The sequence below is a fragment of the Rhinolophus sinicus genome, chromosome 18 (assembly GCF_057876585.1).
Source record: "Rhinolophus sinicus isolate RSI-liver-muscle chromosome 18, RSI-T2T, whole genome shotgun sequence".
Taxonomy (NCBI): Eukaryota; Metazoa; Chordata; class Mammalia; order Chiroptera; family Rhinolophidae; genus Rhinolophus; species Rhinolophus sinicus.
In genome coordinates this window covers 36,688,769-36,709,151 of record NC_142518.1, presented here as the reverse complement: position 1 = coordinate 36,709,151, position 20,383 = coordinate 36,688,769, and the positions used below count along the sequence as shown (strand labels likewise).

The 20,383-nt window shown below is 40.2% G+C and overlaps 1 protein-coding gene across 12 annotated transcripts; it reads right to left on the bottom strand.

Moving 5' to 3' along the window:
• Positions 1 to 405: 405 nt before the first annotated feature.
• RGN (regucalcin) lies at positions 406 to 19,513 on the bottom strand. 12 transcript variants are annotated; one of them, XM_088794894.1, is made up of 9 exons: positions 19,148 to 19,500; positions 18,547 to 18,694; positions 17,512 to 17,691; positions 16,868 to 17,029; positions 14,292 to 14,474; positions 4,467 to 4,682; positions 2,745 to 2,876; positions 2,228 to 2,382; positions 406 to 987 (listed from the first exon to the last, which is right to left on the bottom strand). In XM_088794894.1, the coding sequence occupies exons 3-9, from the start codon at positions 17,678 to 17,680 to the stop codon at positions 937 to 939; spliced, it is 1,068 nt and encodes a 355-aa protein (XP_088651020.1). In that variant the 5' UTR covers positions 17,681 to 17,691; positions 18,547 to 18,694; positions 19,148 to 19,500; the 3' UTR covers positions 406 to 936. The 12 variants fall into 12 exon arrangements, with proteins under 12 accessions (XP_088651020.1, XP_088651022.1, XP_088651021.1 ...); XM_088794896.1 differs by having other exon boundaries at positions 17,512 to 17,688; XM_088794895.1 differs by having other exon boundaries at positions 18,547 to 18,691.
• Between the last annotated feature and the right edge of the window lie 870 nt (positions 19,514 to 20,383).

Sequence of the window (20,383 nt, the reverse complement as noted above, 5' to 3'; positions counted from 1 at the left end):
CAAAGGAAAGCATTACAAAGGGGTACAGGGAAAGTCTTGGGGTAGTGGATGGAGTCATGATTTTGCTTTGTGGTGTTGGTTTCATTGATGTATGTATATATATACATATATATGTCATAATGTATATATATCAAACTTATCAAATTGTATACTTTAAATATGTGTAGGTCAATTATAACTGAATAAAGCTATTTAAAAAAAAATTATTTCCAAGGTGATATATTTGCATCTATTAGGTAGGTGGCAGTTGGAACCATGGATTTTGCCTAAGTGTTTAATTCTTATCCTCTAGCACTATTTTAGTTTGTAAAATAATATATAGGAAGAGTAATATGAAGGTAGGTTAGCATTGTAGCATATTTTATAAGATTATGATGAAAACAAAAAGGAACATAATTGTAATCAGTCATTACCATATTACTATTTATTCGTTTTTTGAAGTTTTAGGTATAATAACTGGAATGCGGAATAAAGAACAGATAGCGTCCCTTCATTCCCCCACCCACCAGCAATTTTCAAAGAATCAAGAGGCTGGTTGACAGTTGAATAGTTCTTGACATTTCTATAGTCCCTTTGCAAAATGCCGGGTTTTTTTTTTAAAAAAATTAAAGGTTATTGGGGTGACAATTGTTAGTAAAATTACATAGATTTCAGGTGTACAATTCTGTATTACATCATCTATATATCACATTGTGTGTTCACCATCCACAGTCAGTTCTTCCATCACCATATATTTATGCAAAATGCCTTATGGTGTGTTATCAAACCTACCTGTCACCCCTTGTTAAAAATCTCCACTTTTAAAAAATTGTAAATAAACATTTAACCCTGTTATAATATCATTGCCTCCGTTTTTTGTAACTAGATTGAAATTTCAGCTCCAGAATTTTCTAGTTGTCTTCAAAGTTTCCTCTAGTAGGAATGAAGGCCTGTCACTTATCCTGCATAAGGATAGGGAGGAATTCCTTTGACCCCCAGGCGAGTTATCTGTTAAACAAAGAAAAAAAAGAAATTGAAAAAAAGTAATTCACAAGGATTCTTCAAAACCATTTTTAAGATTCATATCATATATTTAGCCACCTATTATTCTTGTTTTATTTCCTATCATAAAAAGGAATTACATGGGGCAGACAGTTAGCTCGGTTGGTTAGAGCGTGGTGCTCTTAACAACAAGGTTGCTGGTTCAATCCCCACATGGGCCACTGTGAGCTGTGCCCTCCACAACTAGATTGAAACAACTACTTGACTTGGAGCTGATGGGTCCTGGAAAAACACACTTAAAATAAAAATTAAAATTAAAGTTTTTTAAAAAAGGAATTACTTGATTAGGTACTTATGGTCTAACAATTTTTCATATAGATAATAATAACTAGTAATTATTTATAACTAACTTGGATTTAAAACTGAATTTATTTCTATCATCTTCCCAGCTGTTAAGAAAGGTGTTTGAGCCAGATGATTTCTACATTTCTTTTCAGCTCAAAAGGTCTATCATTTTAACTAGTGTTTTTATGTTGTTGTTGTTTTTTTAAGATTTTATTAGGGAAGTGGAACAGGACTTTATTGGGGAACAGTGTGTACTTCCAGGACTTTTTCCAAGTCAAGCTGTTGTCGTTTCAATCTTAGTTGCGGAGGGCGCAGTCCAGCTCCAGGTCCAGTTGCTGTTGTTAGTTGCAGGGGGCGCTGCCCACCATCCTTTGCGGGAGTCGAGGAATCGAACCGGCAACCTTGTGTTTGAGAGCCCACTGGACCATGTGGGAATCGAACCGGCAGCCTTCAGCATTAGGAGTATGGAGCTCCAACCGCCTGAGACACCGGGCCAGCCCACTAGTGTTTGTTTTGTTCCAAAAAAGTTAAACACTTGAAAATATTCTTGTGATATCAAAACAAACAATCAATAATTTTATAAACATGTTTCAAATACTGGTTTTCCAAGCCCATTCTACTGATTTATAGAATTTTGGCAAGCACTTCTGAATACACACACACACACACACACACACACACACATATAATTTTTTTTTCAAAAGAGGCTAAACATATTGTCCTGGACTTCAGATAACTTCTAGTCTAGGAAATCTAAAGAAAACGTTTTAAAGCCTAGCATAGTGAGCTTAAAATGCTAAATAGAATTACGTTTTGAAAGTATGAAAAAGCACTGATCACTCAGGTACTTAACCGAGGATCTCCCACATCACCCATAAAAGAAAAGAAATAGCCAGATCACCTTGAAAATTCCACCAGCTTCAGGTTGCCGCAAAAGACCCTCAGGGTCTATTCCATCTCGGGCACAGGTCACATACATTTCAGAGTAATCCTTCCCTCCAAAGCAGCATGAGGTTGTTTTATCAACAGGCAACTTCACAGTTTGGAGTCTTTTTCCTAGATCGCCAAATATTTTATTTAAAGTTTACATCTAGCAAATTTCCAACCTGCAAAAGCTTTCAGGACCCTTTGCAGAGTAATAGGGAAGTTCAAAAAAGATGGTGGAGGTCAGACTTCAATCATGTATTAAACCTACCTTCCCTGACAATTTATTTATTTTGAGCAAAAAGGCTTACCTCCACAGGAAAAGAAGTTCTGACTATAAATTTGGGGCTATATTTTTGGCCTTTATTTCCAAAATCATCTAATTGAGGCCTTTGAATATATTGCTAACTTTATCAGTAATGAAGTTTCTCCAGTCCCCAGTGTCTGGTGTTTTCTAGACATGGCAGGGATTTTCCATTGTGCTGTGGGCCTACCTGTCTCAGGATCTAAACGAATCACTCTTCCTCCATTGTAACAGGCCACCCAGAGTTTTCCCTCAGCATCGATACACATTCCGTCTGGGATTTGTTCTTCCTTCTCCAGCTTGTAAACACTTCTGCGGTTGGCTATGGTTAAAACACACACACACACACACACACACATACACACACACACACACACACACACACCAAAGCAACACTGATCACTTCTGCTTATCCAGGGTCTGGCATGTGAGCACCACAGACGGGATAGTTCAGAAGGATTCTTAACTCTGAACAATGTCCAGAAACATGAGTGGGGACCCCTCAACAAAAGATTTTTACCACATGCTTTGGGGTGGATTCACTTCCTTTAGTTTGAGTACAGACATGTCTGTCTAAGCTTTCAGAGAAGAGAAAAAAGAAAGCAAACTTCTTAATAAAATACCACTAGATCTTTTTGAGGCTGAACTGAACTAAAGCCTTGCATGCCCACCTCAGATACACGTCAGTCTTGGCCATTTTACTTACAAAAATGCCTACTTTGATTAACTTCGAGATCTATAAGGCAACTTAGTGGTGCCATGTGAATAATTCATGCATAAAAACTAGTAAGATATATGAGTTCTGTTTTTGCCCAACCAAATGCTCCCAAATCACCTAATCAAAAGTAAATCAGGGCATCACTTCATAAATTAGATAAATGTCTAACCACTATGCTGTACACCTGAAACTAAATATAACAAAATATAAAATAATATTGAATGTCAACTATAATTGAAAAAAATAAGTGTATAAAAAAGTAAATATTAGAAGAGCTTCTTTCTGAAAGGAGGGGTATTCTGAATCCAACTGGCTGGCCTTAAAGGGGGGAATCATAGTATACAAAAAACAAATATCAAAATCCAGAGGAATTTTACACTACGAAATCCAAGTCAAGAGTAATTGAATTCAGGTATGATGGAAAAAATGTTAAAACCATGATAAGTAAAATGGGTAAACACAGTCGTAAAAAAGAGCACGACATATTTCAAAACAAAAGATTTCTACTGTAGTGTTTTGCCTCTGATTAAATCTACACAAGAGTCTTGTAATTTTTTTCAAGTCACTTTTTTCCAAGTCATTTTTTTTTATTGGTTTTACTCTTGTGGTTTGGCACATTTCATGAAACAGTTTCAAGTACACCCTTCTAACTTCTTCTCAATAATTCCTTCCCTCTCACTTTCGAACTATGGCTCATTTAGAGCCCATTTATGGAGTTGAACAATCTGTGACTATTTTTGTTTACTTTTCCATTTTGAGAGGTTGTTAATTTGTCTCTGAGCACTTAACTATAGTTAACTAAAGTACAAATATGAAATATCAACCCCAAACTCTAATTTTCTATTCTTTTATCCCATCTTGCTGTGTATTATTTGCCTTTAGGTACTTCCTGGTAGAATAGGATCCATTTTACAGTGAGTCTCTTTCTAGTGATGGTGACAAGAAAGAGGACTAAGGATCTATCCATATTATGCCAACCATGGCCACATTTAGTTGTGTTGAGAGCCACGTCTTGACTGGCAGCAGAGTCAAATCTATGTAATCATTACTATACTGGAATAATAACATTGGACAGCTCTCTATTTGACAAAGCAAGGACCTTTTCACATGGGTTGAGGGAGAGGCAGCTTACTAATGACATACATATGAAAAAAAGATGAGCAGTATTAAGAAAAATAATGAAAAAGTACATACAGATCTTTCCTGTCGGCAGGTCATAGTCAAAGGCATCCACAGAGTAGGACAGGCTGTCGATGTAATAGAAGATTTTGTGGTCCAGGGACCAATCCAAACCATTGGAAATGTCTACCTGGTCAAAGTACTTTTCCACATGGTGGTCAGGAAAGAGGGAGTACAAGGACCCTTGGTGCCGCTCCAGAACTGCTGGGGCTGTTTCCTCAGCCATGGTACCTATAAAAAGCGAAGACCACTGAGCCCAGACCCACAGCATCTTGCCCATGGGTGATACCATCTTGTCTCACCAGGGTTCCTTCCTGTGATTAAATCAAGGCATTTAAACAATTCCAGTCTGGGTCCTATATTTTTTAAATGACAACTATCTTGTTTATAATGCAAATTAAAACCACTAGAGAGGTTCTAGTTCCAGATAAGGAATACGTCTGCACCAACTCATTTTCTCCCACTGAACACAACTATACAACCTGGACAAAATTCATGGCTATTTGAGAACTCTGAAAAGTAAGTATCAGGCAGCTCAGGAAAGAACACGAGAATTCGAAGTACCATCTAATTGGTGGCGAGTTCTCCATTTTATCCTCAGTATGTCCCAGCCTGAACTCAATACAGATGAAACTTGGAAGTGAGCACTATGGCGCAGACAGACAGAGGTCCAAGAGAAACCCTCTAGATCAGGCTCAAGGAGTAGAAAAGAAAACTCCTCAGGCTCAGAGAGAGTAGAAGAAATCCCCTGGATATTTTACACTCTTTTCTCTACAGTCTCTCATGCACTAGTCCCCAGGCAATTTTGTAGCAAGGGAAGCAACAGCAGAGAGTTGGCCAGCAACAGGAAACTACAGGAATCAAAACTCTGAGCGAAGGGGACATTCCTCTCCATTTGGTGAAGCTACATCCCCAAAAGGGCGGAGCCAAACACTTTTGCTTTTATTCTCTCTCTCTCTCTCTCTCTCTCTCTCTCTCTCTCTCTCTCTCTCTCTCCTATTATTTGGCCCCAGAGGCCGCACAATCATAGAGATGGGTGATTTCTAGCTGGAAGAATGAAAGGAGAGCTCCAGGAAGCTAGAAAGTACCTGGAGATAGTAAACAGGAATGTTGCTCAGGAATGTAAGCCCATAAGGCTGAATATGACATACTGGGCTCATCTTCTACTTGTACATGCACGGATTTGATTCTAATTAGAATACCAAAGACTGAAAATGGAGCTGTGGATAGAACTCCTTTTAAGTCTCAGACTGACCACCAAGTGGCACGCATGTGGGACAGATAATAATGGCACCTAATAGAAGGCAGGTTTGAACTTGTGGTCTGAACTAAAACATACAGATTACTTACTAAAACAAGTATATAAACATTCTCCACAGGATTTAAACAAGACCGAGGGTCTCATAACACAATAGTCACAATGTCCAGTATACCATCCAAAATTACTTGGCAACACAAGAAGCATGAAAATCTCAAATTGTATAGGAAAAAATGCAACAGATGCAGAAAACAAGATGGCACAGATGTTGGAATTATTTGACAAAGACTAAAGAAGCTTTTATTGAAAAATGCTCAAATGAGCAATTTGTAAACAGTCTCGAAACAAAACTCAAAATAGGAAATATTGGCAAAGAAGTAGAAGATATAAAGAATAACCAAATGAAAAATTTTGAAGTGAAAAATAAAATAACTGAAATAAAAAATAACTCACTGGATACACCCAATAGCAGAAAAGAGATGACAGAGGAAAGAGTCAGTGTACCTGATGGTAGATCAATAGAAATTATCCAATCTGAAAAACACAGAGAAAAAAAGATTGCAAAACCAAACCAAACCAAAACAAAACAAGAACAACAAAAGGGCTAACATATGTGTCAATGGATTCCTAGAGAAGAGGACAAAGAATAGAGAGCCAAAAAAGATTTGAAGAAGTAAATGGGTCAAAACTCCCCAAGTTTGCTGAAAAGCACAAAACTATAGATCCAAGAAGCTGCACAAACCCAAAAACAGGGTAACCCAACAAAACCTATACCCAGATACGTCATAATCAAATTTGTGAAAACTAAAGTCAAATAGAAATCCTTGGGAGCAATGGAAGAAAAATGACATTTTACATATAGGAGAATAATGATTTCAATGACTATCGATTTTTTTCATGAGAAACCACGGAGGTCAGAAGGAAGTGACACATTTTTAATTTGCTGAAAGAAAAAGCTGCAATGAACATTGGAGCACACGTGTCTTTATCTCTAAATGTTTTCAGATTTTTTGGGTAGATACCCAGGAGAGGGATTGCTGGGTCATATGGCATGCTGAGCGAAATAAGTCAGACAGAAAAAGCAGAGAACCATGTGATTTCACTGATATGTGGTATATAAACCAAAAGCAACAAAAGAACAAGACAAACAAATGAGAAACAGAAACTCATAGACACAGACAATGGTTTGGTGGTTGCCAGAGGGTAAGGGGGGTGGGGGGTGGGGGATGGGAGATGAGGGTAAGGGGGATCGAATATATGGTGATGGAAGGAGAACTGACTCTGGGTGATGAACACACAATGGGATTTATAGATGATGTAATACAGAATTGTACACCTGAAATCTATGTAATTTTACTAACAATTGTCACCCCAATAAATTTAATAAAATAAAATTTTAAAAAAAGTAAACCTAGAAGTCTATATTTAGTGAAAATATCCTAAAAGAAAGAGAGTGAAATAAAGACATTCTCAAATGAAGTAAAACTAACAGAATTCATAGCCAATAGACCTGCTCTAAAGAATTGCTAAAGAAAGTTCTTCAGACAGATAAGAAATGATGCTAAAAGGAAGTTTGGATCATAAAGAATGAAAGAAGAGCAATAGAAATAGTAAAATAGTAAATATGTGAGAAAATATAACAGATTATTCTCCTCTTTAGTTCTTTAAAATATTTCTGATGGTTGAAAACAAAAATTACATTTTCTGATGGGGTTTTCAATGTTTGTGTATAAAGACAACTATAGCATAAAGAGGTGGATTACCAACGTGATAAAATATTGGTTCTAGATAGACTGTGAAAAGTTAACTATATATCTTGCAATCCCTTCAGCAACCCTTTAAAAACTATCCAAAGAGATGTAGTGAAAAATCACAATAAAGAAATTAAAACTGGATCCTGAAAAGTGTTCAAATGACCCAAAAGAAGGCAGGAAAGGGGAAACAAAAGAACGAAAAAATGCAGAGGGAAAGAAGAGAAAACAAATAATAAAATGGTAGATCTAAGTTACAGTATATCAATAATTACATTAAATAATCTAAACACATCAATTAAGACAGAGATTGTGAAAAGGAATTTTAAAAAATCCAACTATATGCTGTCTACAAGAAACTCACTTCAAATATAATGATATAGGTAGCTTAAACGTAAATGGATGAGAAAAGATATACCATGCAGACATTAATGAAAAGAAAACTGGAGAGGCTATGCTAATATCAGAAAAATATACTTCGAGCAAAGAAAATTACCAGGGCTAAATACGGGTACTACATATTGAAAATGGTCAGTTCACTAAGGAGACATAGTAATCCTAAATGTGTATGTGCTTCACAACAGAGCTTCCAAATACACAAAGCAAAAGTCTGAATTGAAAGGAGAAATAGACAAATCCACAATAGTAGTTGGAGATGTTGGCATCTCTCTCTCAGTAATAGATACAAGTAGATAATCAGCAAAGAACACAACTGACCAGAATTCACCAACTGGTCACTAAGTGACACTTATAGAAATCCACTCAACAACAGTAGAATACGCATTCTTCTCAAGTGCACACGAGCTATTCACTTATAGAGACTTGAGCGTGATCTCAGGGGGCAGAGCAGAATTTGACTGTAAGAAGAAACTGGAAAGCTCATTTACTTTTACTAAGCTCCATCTGAAAGAAGAGAAAATGGACTGAAACCAGGAAGCCTGAATAGCAAGCAAGACAGGATAGATTCTCTGTCCTGAAGAAAAGAATGCCCGTGTGGCAGTTTCCTGCTGTAAGGCAGTTAGATTTGTTTCATTACTATTCCTCTCCACTATGTGCCTCACAGAAAAAGATGCCTGGAACATGAGGGGAACCCCCTGTTGCTTGGAAAGGCCCTTCCTTAGTGGGAAAGAACAACCTGGAGCCCTGGATTATGCATCAGTATCCAGCAATGAGCACAGACAGGTCAGCCCTTGGGTGTGGTGATACCTCCAGGGTACTGCCTACCAAATTGAAACTCCATCTAGACTGTCAGATGACCCCACCCTTTCCTGGTCCAGGGACACGTCTTAGCACCTGCTGAAAGCTATGAACTCTCTCTAGAAAAAGGCTCTCAGGTGCTTCTGGCAGATGCACACAGCCAGTATGTATACTCGAGATGACACCTACAATTTTAAGGGGTCTCCTGAGGGCACAGGTTACCCTCAGGAGGTCCAGGCTAAGAACTCAGGCCTCTGAGGACATCTTTATTTTGTCTCACAAAGTGCCACAGAACTGTAAACTTCTAGCCATAAGGGAGAGAGAAAATCAATTTCAGCAGGAGGTAAAGTATCCAATCATATTTCTTTATCCTGCAGAAATTACTGGCAGAAAGGCTTCCAACGAACTTCCATCTTTAATCTTTCAACCCATCCTGGACTAGATCTGTGGTTGTGTCAAGTCCAAGAAGATTGGGAGCAACCCAGAACTAGCTGCTCAGATCTCACCTACCTTCCATGTTAAAAGTGAATGGAGTCAGGACAGCATGGCTGAAAATAGGAGGGGGCAATATGGGGAGGTGGAAACAGCATGGATTTAGAATTGACTTTGGCTAATTTATAGGGTTGTTATTATGGGAGCAAAATGAGAAATAGGTGTGAAATGCATTATTTAAATTCAAACTGTAGTTAAAATTCATTTAAAGCCGTATGTAAGTCATTCTGCCACCATCACAATCAAGATTGGTTCAAGCAAGAATCATCAAAGAACGTAAAATGTAAATGAGAGATTTTGATGAGGACCAGGATATTTGCTTGGACTTAAAGTATCTCTTCATGTAGCCTGCACCAAGATGGCCCCTAATGCCTCCTAGTATTCGCACCCATGTACAGTTCCCTCCACCATTGCCTTTGTGACCAATAGCACATGGCAGAAGTGATGCTATGCCATTTCTGGGACTAGTTATAGTAAAACTAGTTTCTCTCTCTCTCTCTCTCTCTCTCTCTCTCTCTCTCTCTCTCTCTCTCTCTCTCTCTCTCATCACCAGCTTTGGGGGAAGCCATGTCCTGAGCCATCCTATGGAAAGGTCCACATGGTAAGGAAGTGAAGCCTCCTGCGAACCCCCACATGAGGAAGCTTGGAAGCAGATCCTCCAGGCCCCTTCAGAGACTCCAGCCCCTTCTGAGGCTGTTGTCCCCACAGAGACTGCAATCTCATGACATAACTTTGAACTAGAACCATCCAGCTGAGCCACACCCAGATTCTTGGCCTTCAGAGATGACGTGAGATAATAAATGTTTGTTATTTTAAGTCACTAAATTTCAGGGTAATTTGTTACACAGCAATAGATAATTAACAAACCCCACAAAATTGCAAATAAAAACTAATAACTATGCAGTGGAGAAATCTGAGAAGACCTTGATTTGGGTGATCAAAACTAACATCAACCAACGAGGGACAGAGAGTATCTAGATGGGATACCCTGAGAAAGCCAAAACATCACCTATGCAGTATTCTAGCCATGAATGTATAGCACTACTCTAACCACAAGGAAACATTAGACAAATACAGAAACATGAGGGATATGAGGAATGTGCCGTCAAAAAAGGGGGGAGTGGGCCGGCCCGGTGGCTCAGGTGGTTGGAGTTCCGTGCTCCTCAGCTGAGGCCACCGGTTCGATTCCCAGTGAGTGACACCTGCTACAGCTAAGATTGTAAACAACAGCTCTCCCTGGAGCTGGGCTGCCGTGAGCTGCTGTGAGCCGGGGACAGATGACTGGTGACTGACTGCCTCAGCCGAGGGGGGAGGTGGGGGAGCGCAAGGCTCACAGTACCACCATGGGCCAGGGAGCTGTGTCCTACACAACTAGACTGAGAAACAATCGCTTGAACCAGAGTTGGGGGTGGGGGAAGGCAGAAGGGGAGGAAAAAAAGTTTAAAAAAGGAAATGGGGGGAGTTGGGTGGGACTTGTTCTTTAAAAATGTCGATGTCGGGGCCGGCCCAGTGGCTCAGGTGGTTTGAGCTCCATGCTCCTAACTCTGAAGGCTGCCAGTTCAATTCCCACATGGGCCAGTGGGCTCTCAACAAGGTTGCCAGTTCAATTCCTCGAGTCCCGCAAGGGATGGTGGGCAGCGCCCCCTGCAACTAGCAACGGCAACTGGACCTGGAGCTGAGCTGCGCCCTCCACAACTAAGACTGAAAGGACAACTTGAAGCTGAATGGCACCCTCCACAACTAAGATTGAAAGGACAACAACTTGACTTGGAAAAAAAAAGTCCTGGAAGTACACACTGTTCCCCCAATAAAATCCTGTTCCCCTTCCCCAATAAAAAAAGAAAAAAATGTCGATGTCATAAAAAACAAAGAAAGGCTACATTCTGTTCCAGATTAAAGACTATTAAAGGCATGACAACTAAATGCAATACGTGATCCTAGACTGGAGGGGAAAGTGCTATAAAGGACAGTAAAAAATTAAACGAATGGTCAATTGACAAAACTGGAATATACAAACCTTCAAAGAGGATCTAATACCAATCCTGCTCAAACTATTCCAAAAAATTGAAGAAGAGACAGTACTCCCTAACTCATTTTATGAGGCCAACATTACCCTGATACCAAAACCTGGTAAGGACAACACAAAAAAAGAAAACTACAGACCAATATCTCTGATGAATACAGATGCAAAAATCCTAAACAAAATTCTAGCAAATCGAATACAACAATGCATTAAAAGATTATTCATCACAATCAAGTGGGGTTCATCCCCGGGGCACAAGGATGGTTCAATATCCGCAAATCCATCAATGTGATACATCACATAAACAAAATAAAGGACAAAAATCATATGATTATACCAATTGATGCAGAAAAAGCATTTGACAAGATACAACATCCATTTATGATTAAAACAATATAATAGGTATAGAAGGAAAATACCTTAACATAATAAAGGCCATATATGACAAGCCCTCTGCTACTCTCATAATTAATGGTGAAAAACTGAAGCCCTTTGCTCTATGTTCAGGAACATGACAGGGCTGTCCCCTATCACCTCTGCTTTTCAACATAGTGTTGGAAGTCCTTGCCAGAACAATCAGGCAAGAGAAATAAATAAAAGGCATCCAAATTGGGAATGAAGAAGTTAAATTATCACTCTTTGCAGATGACATGATGCTATATATAGAAAACCCTAAAGACTCCATCAAAGAGCTATTAAAAACAATCAACGAATACAGTAAAGTTGCCGGCTACAAAATCAATGTACAAAAGTCCATCGCATTCCTATATACTAACAATGAAATCTCAGAAAAAGAAATACAAAAAACAATTCCTTTTACAATTGCAGCAAAAAGAATAAAATACCTAGGAATAAACTTAACCAAGGATGTGAAAGACCTATATGCTGAAAACTATAAGACATTTTTGAAAGAAATTGAAGAAGACACAAAGAAATGGAAAGACATTCCGTGCTCATGGATTGGAAGAATCAACATAGTTAAAATTTCCATATTACCCAAAGCAATATACAGATTCAATGCAATCCCCACCAAAATCCCAATGGCATTTTTTAAAGAAGTAGAACAAAAAATCATCAGATTTGTTTGGAACCACAAAAGACCCTGAATAGCCAAAGCAATCTTAAGAAAAAAAAACAATGCTGGAGGTAAAAAGCTAAAATAAACGAATGGGACTATACGACACTTAAAAGCTTCTGCACAGCAAAAGAAACCATCGACAAAATAAAGAGGCCACCAACTGAATGGAAGAAGATTTTTGCAAACAGTACCTCCGATAAGGGGCTAACATCCAAAATATACAAGGAACTCATGCAACTCAACAACGGAAAAACAAACAACCCAATTGAAAAATGGGCAGACGATCTGAAGAGACATTTCTCCTAAGAGGACATACAAATGGCAAATAGATACATGAAAAAATGCTCAACATCCCTTATCATCAGAGAAATGCAAATCAAAACCACAATGAGATATCACCTCACCCCAGTCAGAATGGCTATCATCAACAAGACAAATAGTAACAAGTGTTGGAGAGGCTGTGGAGAAAAAGGAACCCTCATACACTGTTGGTGGGAATGGAGACTGGTGCAGTCGCTGTGGAAGGCAGTGTGGAGGTTCCTCAAAGAATTACGAACAGAATTACCATATGACCCAGCAATCCCTCTCCTGGGTATCTACCCAAAAAATCTGAAAACATTTAGAGATAAAGACACGTGTGCTCCAATGTTCATTGCAGCTTTGTTTACGGTGGCCAAGACATGGAAACAACCAAAATGTCCTTCGATAGATGAATGGATAAAGAAGTTGTGGTATATATACACAATGGAATACTATTCGGCAGTAAGAAAAGATGATATAGGAACATTTGTGACAACATGGATGGATCTTGAGAGTATAATGCTAAGCGAAATAAGTCAGACAGAAAAAGCAGAGAACTATATGATTTCACTGATACGTGGTATATAAACCAAAAACAACAAAAGGACAAGACAAACAATTGAGAAACAAAAACTCATAGACTCAGACAATAGTTTAGTGGTTACCAGAGGGTAAGGGGGGTGGGGGGTGGGAGATGAGGGTAAGGGGGATCAAATATATGGTGATGGAAGGAGAACTGACTCTGGGTGATGAACACACAATGGGATTTATAGATGATGTAATACAGAATTGTGCACCTGAAATCTATGTAATTTTACTAACAATTGTCACCCCAATAAATTTAAAAAAAAACTGGAATATATATAGTACATCATATAAGTCTATTGTATCAATGTTAAACTTGATAACTACGGTGGTCATGTAAGAATATGTCATTTTTCACTTGTCTTATTGGGGAGACCACTTCATGGACAGTGTAGGTGACCACTGCAGTATACGCCTGAAGCTGAAGCTGAATAGTGATGGGTATCGACTGTGGTTTAATATATTTATCTATCTATCTATATATCTATGTAGTCATGGGATGTGCAGTGCTGTGCAGGGAACGCGGTCAGTGGAACAGTGGTGGTTATGTGCGATGTTGGAGGGATGGTAGATGGGGAGGGGGGTTATCCCTTTGTGAGGGGTGTAAATGTCTAACTATTACATTGTTTTGTACACCTGAAACTAATTTAAAAAAAAGAATATGTCATTTTTCTTGGGAAATTCACATTGAAGTATTTTAGGAATAAAGGCACATGATATATGCAACTTACTTTCAAATTGATTCTGGAGAAAAATGTGTTTCTATAGATAAAGCAAGTGGAACAAAATGTTGACAATAAGTGAATTCAAGTAAAGGGCATACAGGTGTTGTTTGTACGATTCTTACTTTTTTCCTGTAAATTTGAAATTATTTCTAATTTAAACTTCAACAACAAACCCTCTGTATTTAAAACGTATTTAAACCACAAAAGTACCAAACAAATGTTAGTTTCTGTTAGAGACAGAAACTGAAAGGAATGTCTATGAAGTTTTTCTCATGGGATTTTGTTTTTTAGTGATACAAGTTATTTAAGTAATAATAAAAGAACCCCAAACCCATTATGAATAACACTTTTACCACTAAAGCAGTGAGACTTTTATAAGCGATACAGTTTTGTCCCAAGCTCAGTAAGTAGGTGCTAAAGATAAACCATACCAGCAAAGTATCTCCCAGCGGGATCCACCTTCCCATCATTGAATCGATTGTTTTTCTTGTCTTTATCTACTGTGGCCAGGACAGTGGCTGACTGATCTTCCCAGTTCAAAGCACAGAACTTTGTTCCAATTGTGGCAACATAGCCTCCCGACTGGCGGAAGGCCACAGAGCTGACTGGGGCATCTGCAAGAGGCAAAAGCAACATTCAGAACGCTGCAAGCAGTCCAGTGGCCCAGCTGCATGCTGCGACCACCATGCCACCTGGCCTAAGAGAATTCCAGCTTTTTTGACAATGGGAGTGCTCTCTTCCTTCCGTTGAATAGTGAAGGCTATGTAACCGAGTAGATTTGTTGAGAATGAACTCCGTGTGCTGTTCTGGATAGCAGGGACAGAAAGGTGAATGGAACCCAATTCTGGAAGCTCCCAGTCTAGTGAGAGAAGCAGAGAAGTCAAACCACAGCAGCCACCACACATTGGGGCAGGAGTCACATCAAGTTCAGAGGAGGAGGTTTCTAACTGGGAAAGGGCGCACCGGAGCAGTTGTTACAGAACAACTGATACTCAATCTGACAGATCTCCAGGAAATTCAGAGACAAACTTTGTTCAGTTCCAGCAACTAGGTTTTGCGACATCTTTCTCTCCCTCCAATACAGCACTGTCTTTTTTAAGGGGCCCTATTTAATTAGAAGTTAAATTTATTTAATTAAATAAAAATTTTAAATTTGTTTAAATTAAAGATTTCATTTAATTAAAATATTTTATTTAACTTTTATTTAAATCTAATTCAATTTAAAATTGTTTAATTAAAATTGTTTTCAAATACTTTTTGGAAGTAGACATCGTAAAAGTAATAAATATGAATGTAGCTACAGTGATAAAACACATGTCTTCATTATATTACTATATTTAGTATGTATGTATGTATGTATTTATTTATTTAGAGAATTTTTATAAGAGTTTATTTGAACCAAGCTGACGATATATGCTGGGGAGCAAGATCTAAAATGCTCCCTGTATTTTTCTTTTTTTTTTTTTTTTTTTTTTGGCTTTCCAATACAATTATTTTTATTTTATTTTTTAAAGGTTAGAATTCAAACATGAATTGCATTTGAATATCCTTTTCCATAATATAAAATTATCAGTGCTTTGAATCTCTAAGAAGGAAGCAGTTTAATTGTATGATGAATTATTTTATATGTGATCACTATTTTTTTTTTTTTTAATTAGTTTCAGGTGCACAAGACAAAGCAAAACTTAGACATTTATCATTTATATCCCTCACACTGTGTGAACCCCCCTCCCCCCATCCACTATCCCTCTGTACGTTCCCAAAACCTCTCACCTTCCCCTTATCCCCACCCCCCTGCCCCTCTAGCAACCCTCTGTTTTTCCTCCATGTTTCCAAAACTGTTTCTGATTAGTTCATTCACTTATTCTTTTCTTTAGATTCCGCATATAAGTGAGATCATATGGTATTTGTCTTTCTCTTTCTGACTTATTTCACTTAACATAATGTTCTCTAGGTCCATCCATGTTGTTGCAAATGGTAAGATTTCTTTCTTCTTTATGGCTGCGTAATACTCCATTGTATAAATGTACCACAGTTTCTTAATCCAGTCATCTACTGATGGGCATTTCGGTTGTTTCCAGGTCTTGGCTATTGTATATAGTGCTGCAATAAACATAGGAGTGCATAAAGATTTTTGAATTGGAGTTTTGGATTTCTCCGGATAGATACCTAGGAGTGGGATTGCTGGATCATAAGGTAGTTCCATTTTCAGATTTTTGAGATATCTCCAAACTGTTTTCCATAGTGGCTGCACCAATCTGCATTCCCACCAACAGTGCACCAGCGTTCCCTTTTCTCCGCATCCACGCCAGCACTTGTTGTTTGTTGATTTATTGATGATAGCCATCCTGACTGGGGTGAGGTGGTATCTCATTGTGGTTTTTATTTGCATTTCTCTAATGGTTAGTGAGGTTGAACATTTCTTCATATGTCTGTTTGCCATCTGTGTGTCCTTTTTAGAAAAATGTCTCTTCATGTCCTCTGCCCATTTTTTAATTGGGTTGTATTTTTCAATTTTAGGTTTTCTGGGTTTAATATTCTGTGTACAAGAAAACTTCCTTTTTTTTAAGTGGAGCTATTAATTACCATGGTGAGCAGTCACCAGAAACAAATTTATCAGAATTTATTTTGAAAACATTTCCTGAACACCTATTCAGTGCAAGGTGCTGAGTGCTCAGCTAAAAGCCCTACCCAGAAGTTGATTTGAGCCACTGAGGGTCCCAGGGAATGTGCAGGACACTATTAGGAGAGTCACATTCTCATCAGGGATCCCAGCCTGTGGCTTGAGAGTTCCGTTAGCCTTCTAAGCTACTGCTGACGGCACAAGCCCTTTCCACATTTGGGGGAGGGGGTGTGCAGATTAGGGTAGGAATGTACCCCTAACGTGTGTATGCTGGAAAAGAGACTAGGAAAGGCATGGGCCCCTCCCCCTGCTCTGACCTCAGTGGTCACAGTCACTTTGCTTCCAGCCATAATCACATCCCTGAGCGAATTAAAAAGTTGTTACCTCTCATAAAAATAAAGGTTGAGGTACCCAGTTCTGGGTTGAGAGTGAGGGTCCCAATGCTGAGGAATTCCTGGTGTCTCTTGCCAAGATCACAATAATGAAAACAAGAAACTTCTTTCTCTATGGCCATCCCTTTGGGCCGCAGAATATCATAAAACCCCTCTGGAAATCACATGGCCATAAACAGAATCACACTCAAAAGCACTGGAAATTCTATTTTGTACACTGAACAGATAGTACTGGTTGATGCTTTATCAATCCAAACGCTCTTCTATTCACATTCAAAGAAGGAATATACATTTTTTGTTGTTAATTAACCTTGGTCTGATCCAAGGTAGATACTGGGTCTCAAGCTTTCAGTGCTGTTATCTGAAGATGTTAGGGAAAGATTCTACAGTGCCTCCTTATCAGAGCAAAATGGGGAATGTTGCCCCTCCACTGCAGAGGAAGAGACAAATATTGACTATCTAGAATTCACTCCTGGGTCAAAGTGGGAGGACAGACAGCACGGCAATCCAAAACTTTTAAAGTCTATTCAACATGCTTTAGGAAGGTCCTGTGGGAATAGCACCTTAGGTGGTCCCACCCCTTCCCAGGGAAAAGATGGCTGGCTCAGCGGATCTGAGCCCGGCCTTCATCCTTACCCACAGTCACTTGCTGCACTTGCTGGCTGAGTGAATCCCACCGGCAAACCTTTTTTGCAGGAATATCTACGAAGAGCAGAGAGTTGGACGCTTCCTCCCATATTGGAGATTCACCTAACCGGCAGTTCCCCGGCAGGATACACTCAATCTTAATGGAAGACATTGTCATGGGGCAATCTACTGAGGGTGACAGAGACAAAAGGAAATGTCATCACATGGAGCAAATTCAGCACAACACCTGGACTGAGACCCTGGTAAGAGCCCAGTACAGACTGAGTGTTTTTTGTTAGAACTGGAAAGGCTGGACGCACTTTCTCCAAATCAGAAAGAAATATGCAACGTAGCAGGAGATGTGCCTGAAAAGGAAGAGCTGATAGGCAATAACATGAGACATCTTCAGTCAACTTACCAGGGCTTTTTTATCAAGCTGTCTTTTAAAAAGAGAGAGAGAAAAAACACCAAAACAACAACAACAAAGCAACACAACACTCCAACATCCACACCTGGGCGCTGGTGACCTCAGAGAACCAGCAGCTCAGCAGAGGCAAGGCTGCTCTTTATGCCAACACCCTAGTCCCCAAGGCAGGGCGGGAGTGAGGGGGTGGGGGGAGGCAACTCCCTCATTGGTGGCCCCTCTGGGAGTCTGCAGGTCACCTTCTCCTGCTGCCCTCCCAATCCATTGTTGTTGATTCACTTCTCTGACTGCTCAAAGGCCAGAGCCTTTTCGCTCTGCATTTTTCTGACTGCATTGTAAACAAATATGTTCATTGGTGATAATATACTAAATTAGAACGAACACACATTTTCAAATTCAGATAATGGAAAGGGTGGAGAAAAGGACATCGTCTGGACACCCTTGTAGAACTGGCAGCCCCTCGGCTATTTCTTGCTGCCTAGGAAGGCACGGTGCCAACTTGGCAAGGTCTTGAACTTCACAGGCAGGAACATTCTATGCTGGGATTTTAGGCCAGAGACTGTGACCAGGAAACAGGGAGAAGAAAATGAAAAATTATCAGAAAAGAAAAAAAACATTACCTCAGAAACCCATGCGGGAGAGGAAAAACAGGCAACTTTCAAGAGCCTTCTCTCTTTCCTAAGAGAGGCTTTCCCAAGAGGTGGGCACCCAGGCTGGTGAGGACCAAAATCACCTGGCTCTTCATCTTTTCTCTCTGCAATCTACCTGCTTTGAAGTCAGTGACCCCACACATAGATGAGGAAGTTAATAATGGGAGGAAAAGGAAAACAATCTTTGGTTTAATATTTCCTTCAATAAACTGACTTTTTCTTTTTTTAAGAAACACAGCTCAAATCGGCCTCTAATACCAACTGCTAGTGTGCCAGCATTTGCAATCTTCATTGACTGTTAAAAATTGGCACCGGCTCCAAAGGCCTGCATGTTATCAGTCTGAGATAAGGCCCAAGATCAGACGCGAGGCTTTTGCAATAGCAACTTTTAACCCCACGCTCGCTCTGTTGTGCAAGCCAGGGGCTGGCTGGCAAATGTGCCCTTTCTGCCTGGGTTCCAGAGAGCGCAGCCCGACAGGGAGGGGTTCGTGGTCACAAACGGGTGGCCGGGTGGTGGTGGGGGGGAGGGGGAGCGGGGACGTTGCGGCAGGTACCTGCTACAGCTCGGTACCTGTGCAGGCGAGGGGCCACTCCGCTATCTGGTAGCGCCGCTGCGGCCTCAGGCGACAGCGAGGCCCTCGGACGCTGCAGGTCGAGCCCGCCTGGTCTCCGGCGGGGGTCCGTGGGTAGGCGGATGGCAGTCGGTGTCCTTCCCGCTGTCCCTGATCGGAAGACCAGTCTGAGCGGGATTTGCTCGGCTGTCGCCAGACCTTTCCGGGGAGGGGGCAGGGAGGCCGGGCTGGTGACTTCTGGGTGGCTCAAAGGTCAGGCAGCGGAGCGGGAGGAGGTGAGGGGGACACTTAGGCTGGGGGTGGGGGATGTAACCGGTAAGCCCAACGCTGTCCCTGTCCTCCATCTCAGCTGGAAGAATCCTGCAAAGCCACCCGGATGGGGGGTTGGGGTTGAGGCTTAGAGACCAGTTAACCTAGGCTTTGCAGTTTGGACGGTTCGCTAGTTTCTCAAACAAAAAGTTACTAAAATGCTTAACCGAGAGAGTGGGTCGAGGGTCGGGTCAAATAAACAGATTAAAAAGGAAAGAACAAAGCTGTTAAATAAATCCTCTTTTCTTAGTGGAGAAGACTCTGATGGCTGGAGGCCAACTCTTGCAAAAACGTTTTTGGTGAGGAAAGGAAAGGCTTAATTTGACTCAGCTTCACATTGCCCATTGAGAGTCTCCATGTACTCCTGGACCTGCCACCTCACCACCCACACGTTCTCTAAATAACCCACAAGTGGAAAATATTAAATTAAAGGAGGGAGGTAAACAGAACGGTGATTGCCCGGGGGAGTGGGAGGCAGGGATTAACCGTGAAGGGGAGTTAAGAGAATTTTCTGGGGGTGATGGAGCTGCTGGCTATCCTGATGGAGCTTTGAGTTGGTGTATGTCCTGTCAAGCATCATCCAGTATTACACTTGAGATGTGTGTTTTATTGAATGTACTGAATCCAAGGTCAGTATTCCTAATTATTTACATCTCGCAATCCAGTGTCCCATTCCTTGCCATCTGCACTGTCCTAAAACCCCTTAGTACACTCAATTCACAATCACTGTGACATTCTAATTCTCTTTAATTCATGAAGGAGGAAGGGCCAGAAACCAGCATCCAAAGGCACAGGCTCTAGGCAGGAAGGAGATGGTTAGAGCAAAGTTTAAGAGACTAAAGTGGCACTTGTGGCCTCAATTATTTCCCCTTCGCCCTGGGGGGTACTTAAGACAACTAGTCTCTGGAGTCCCTCCCCATTTACAG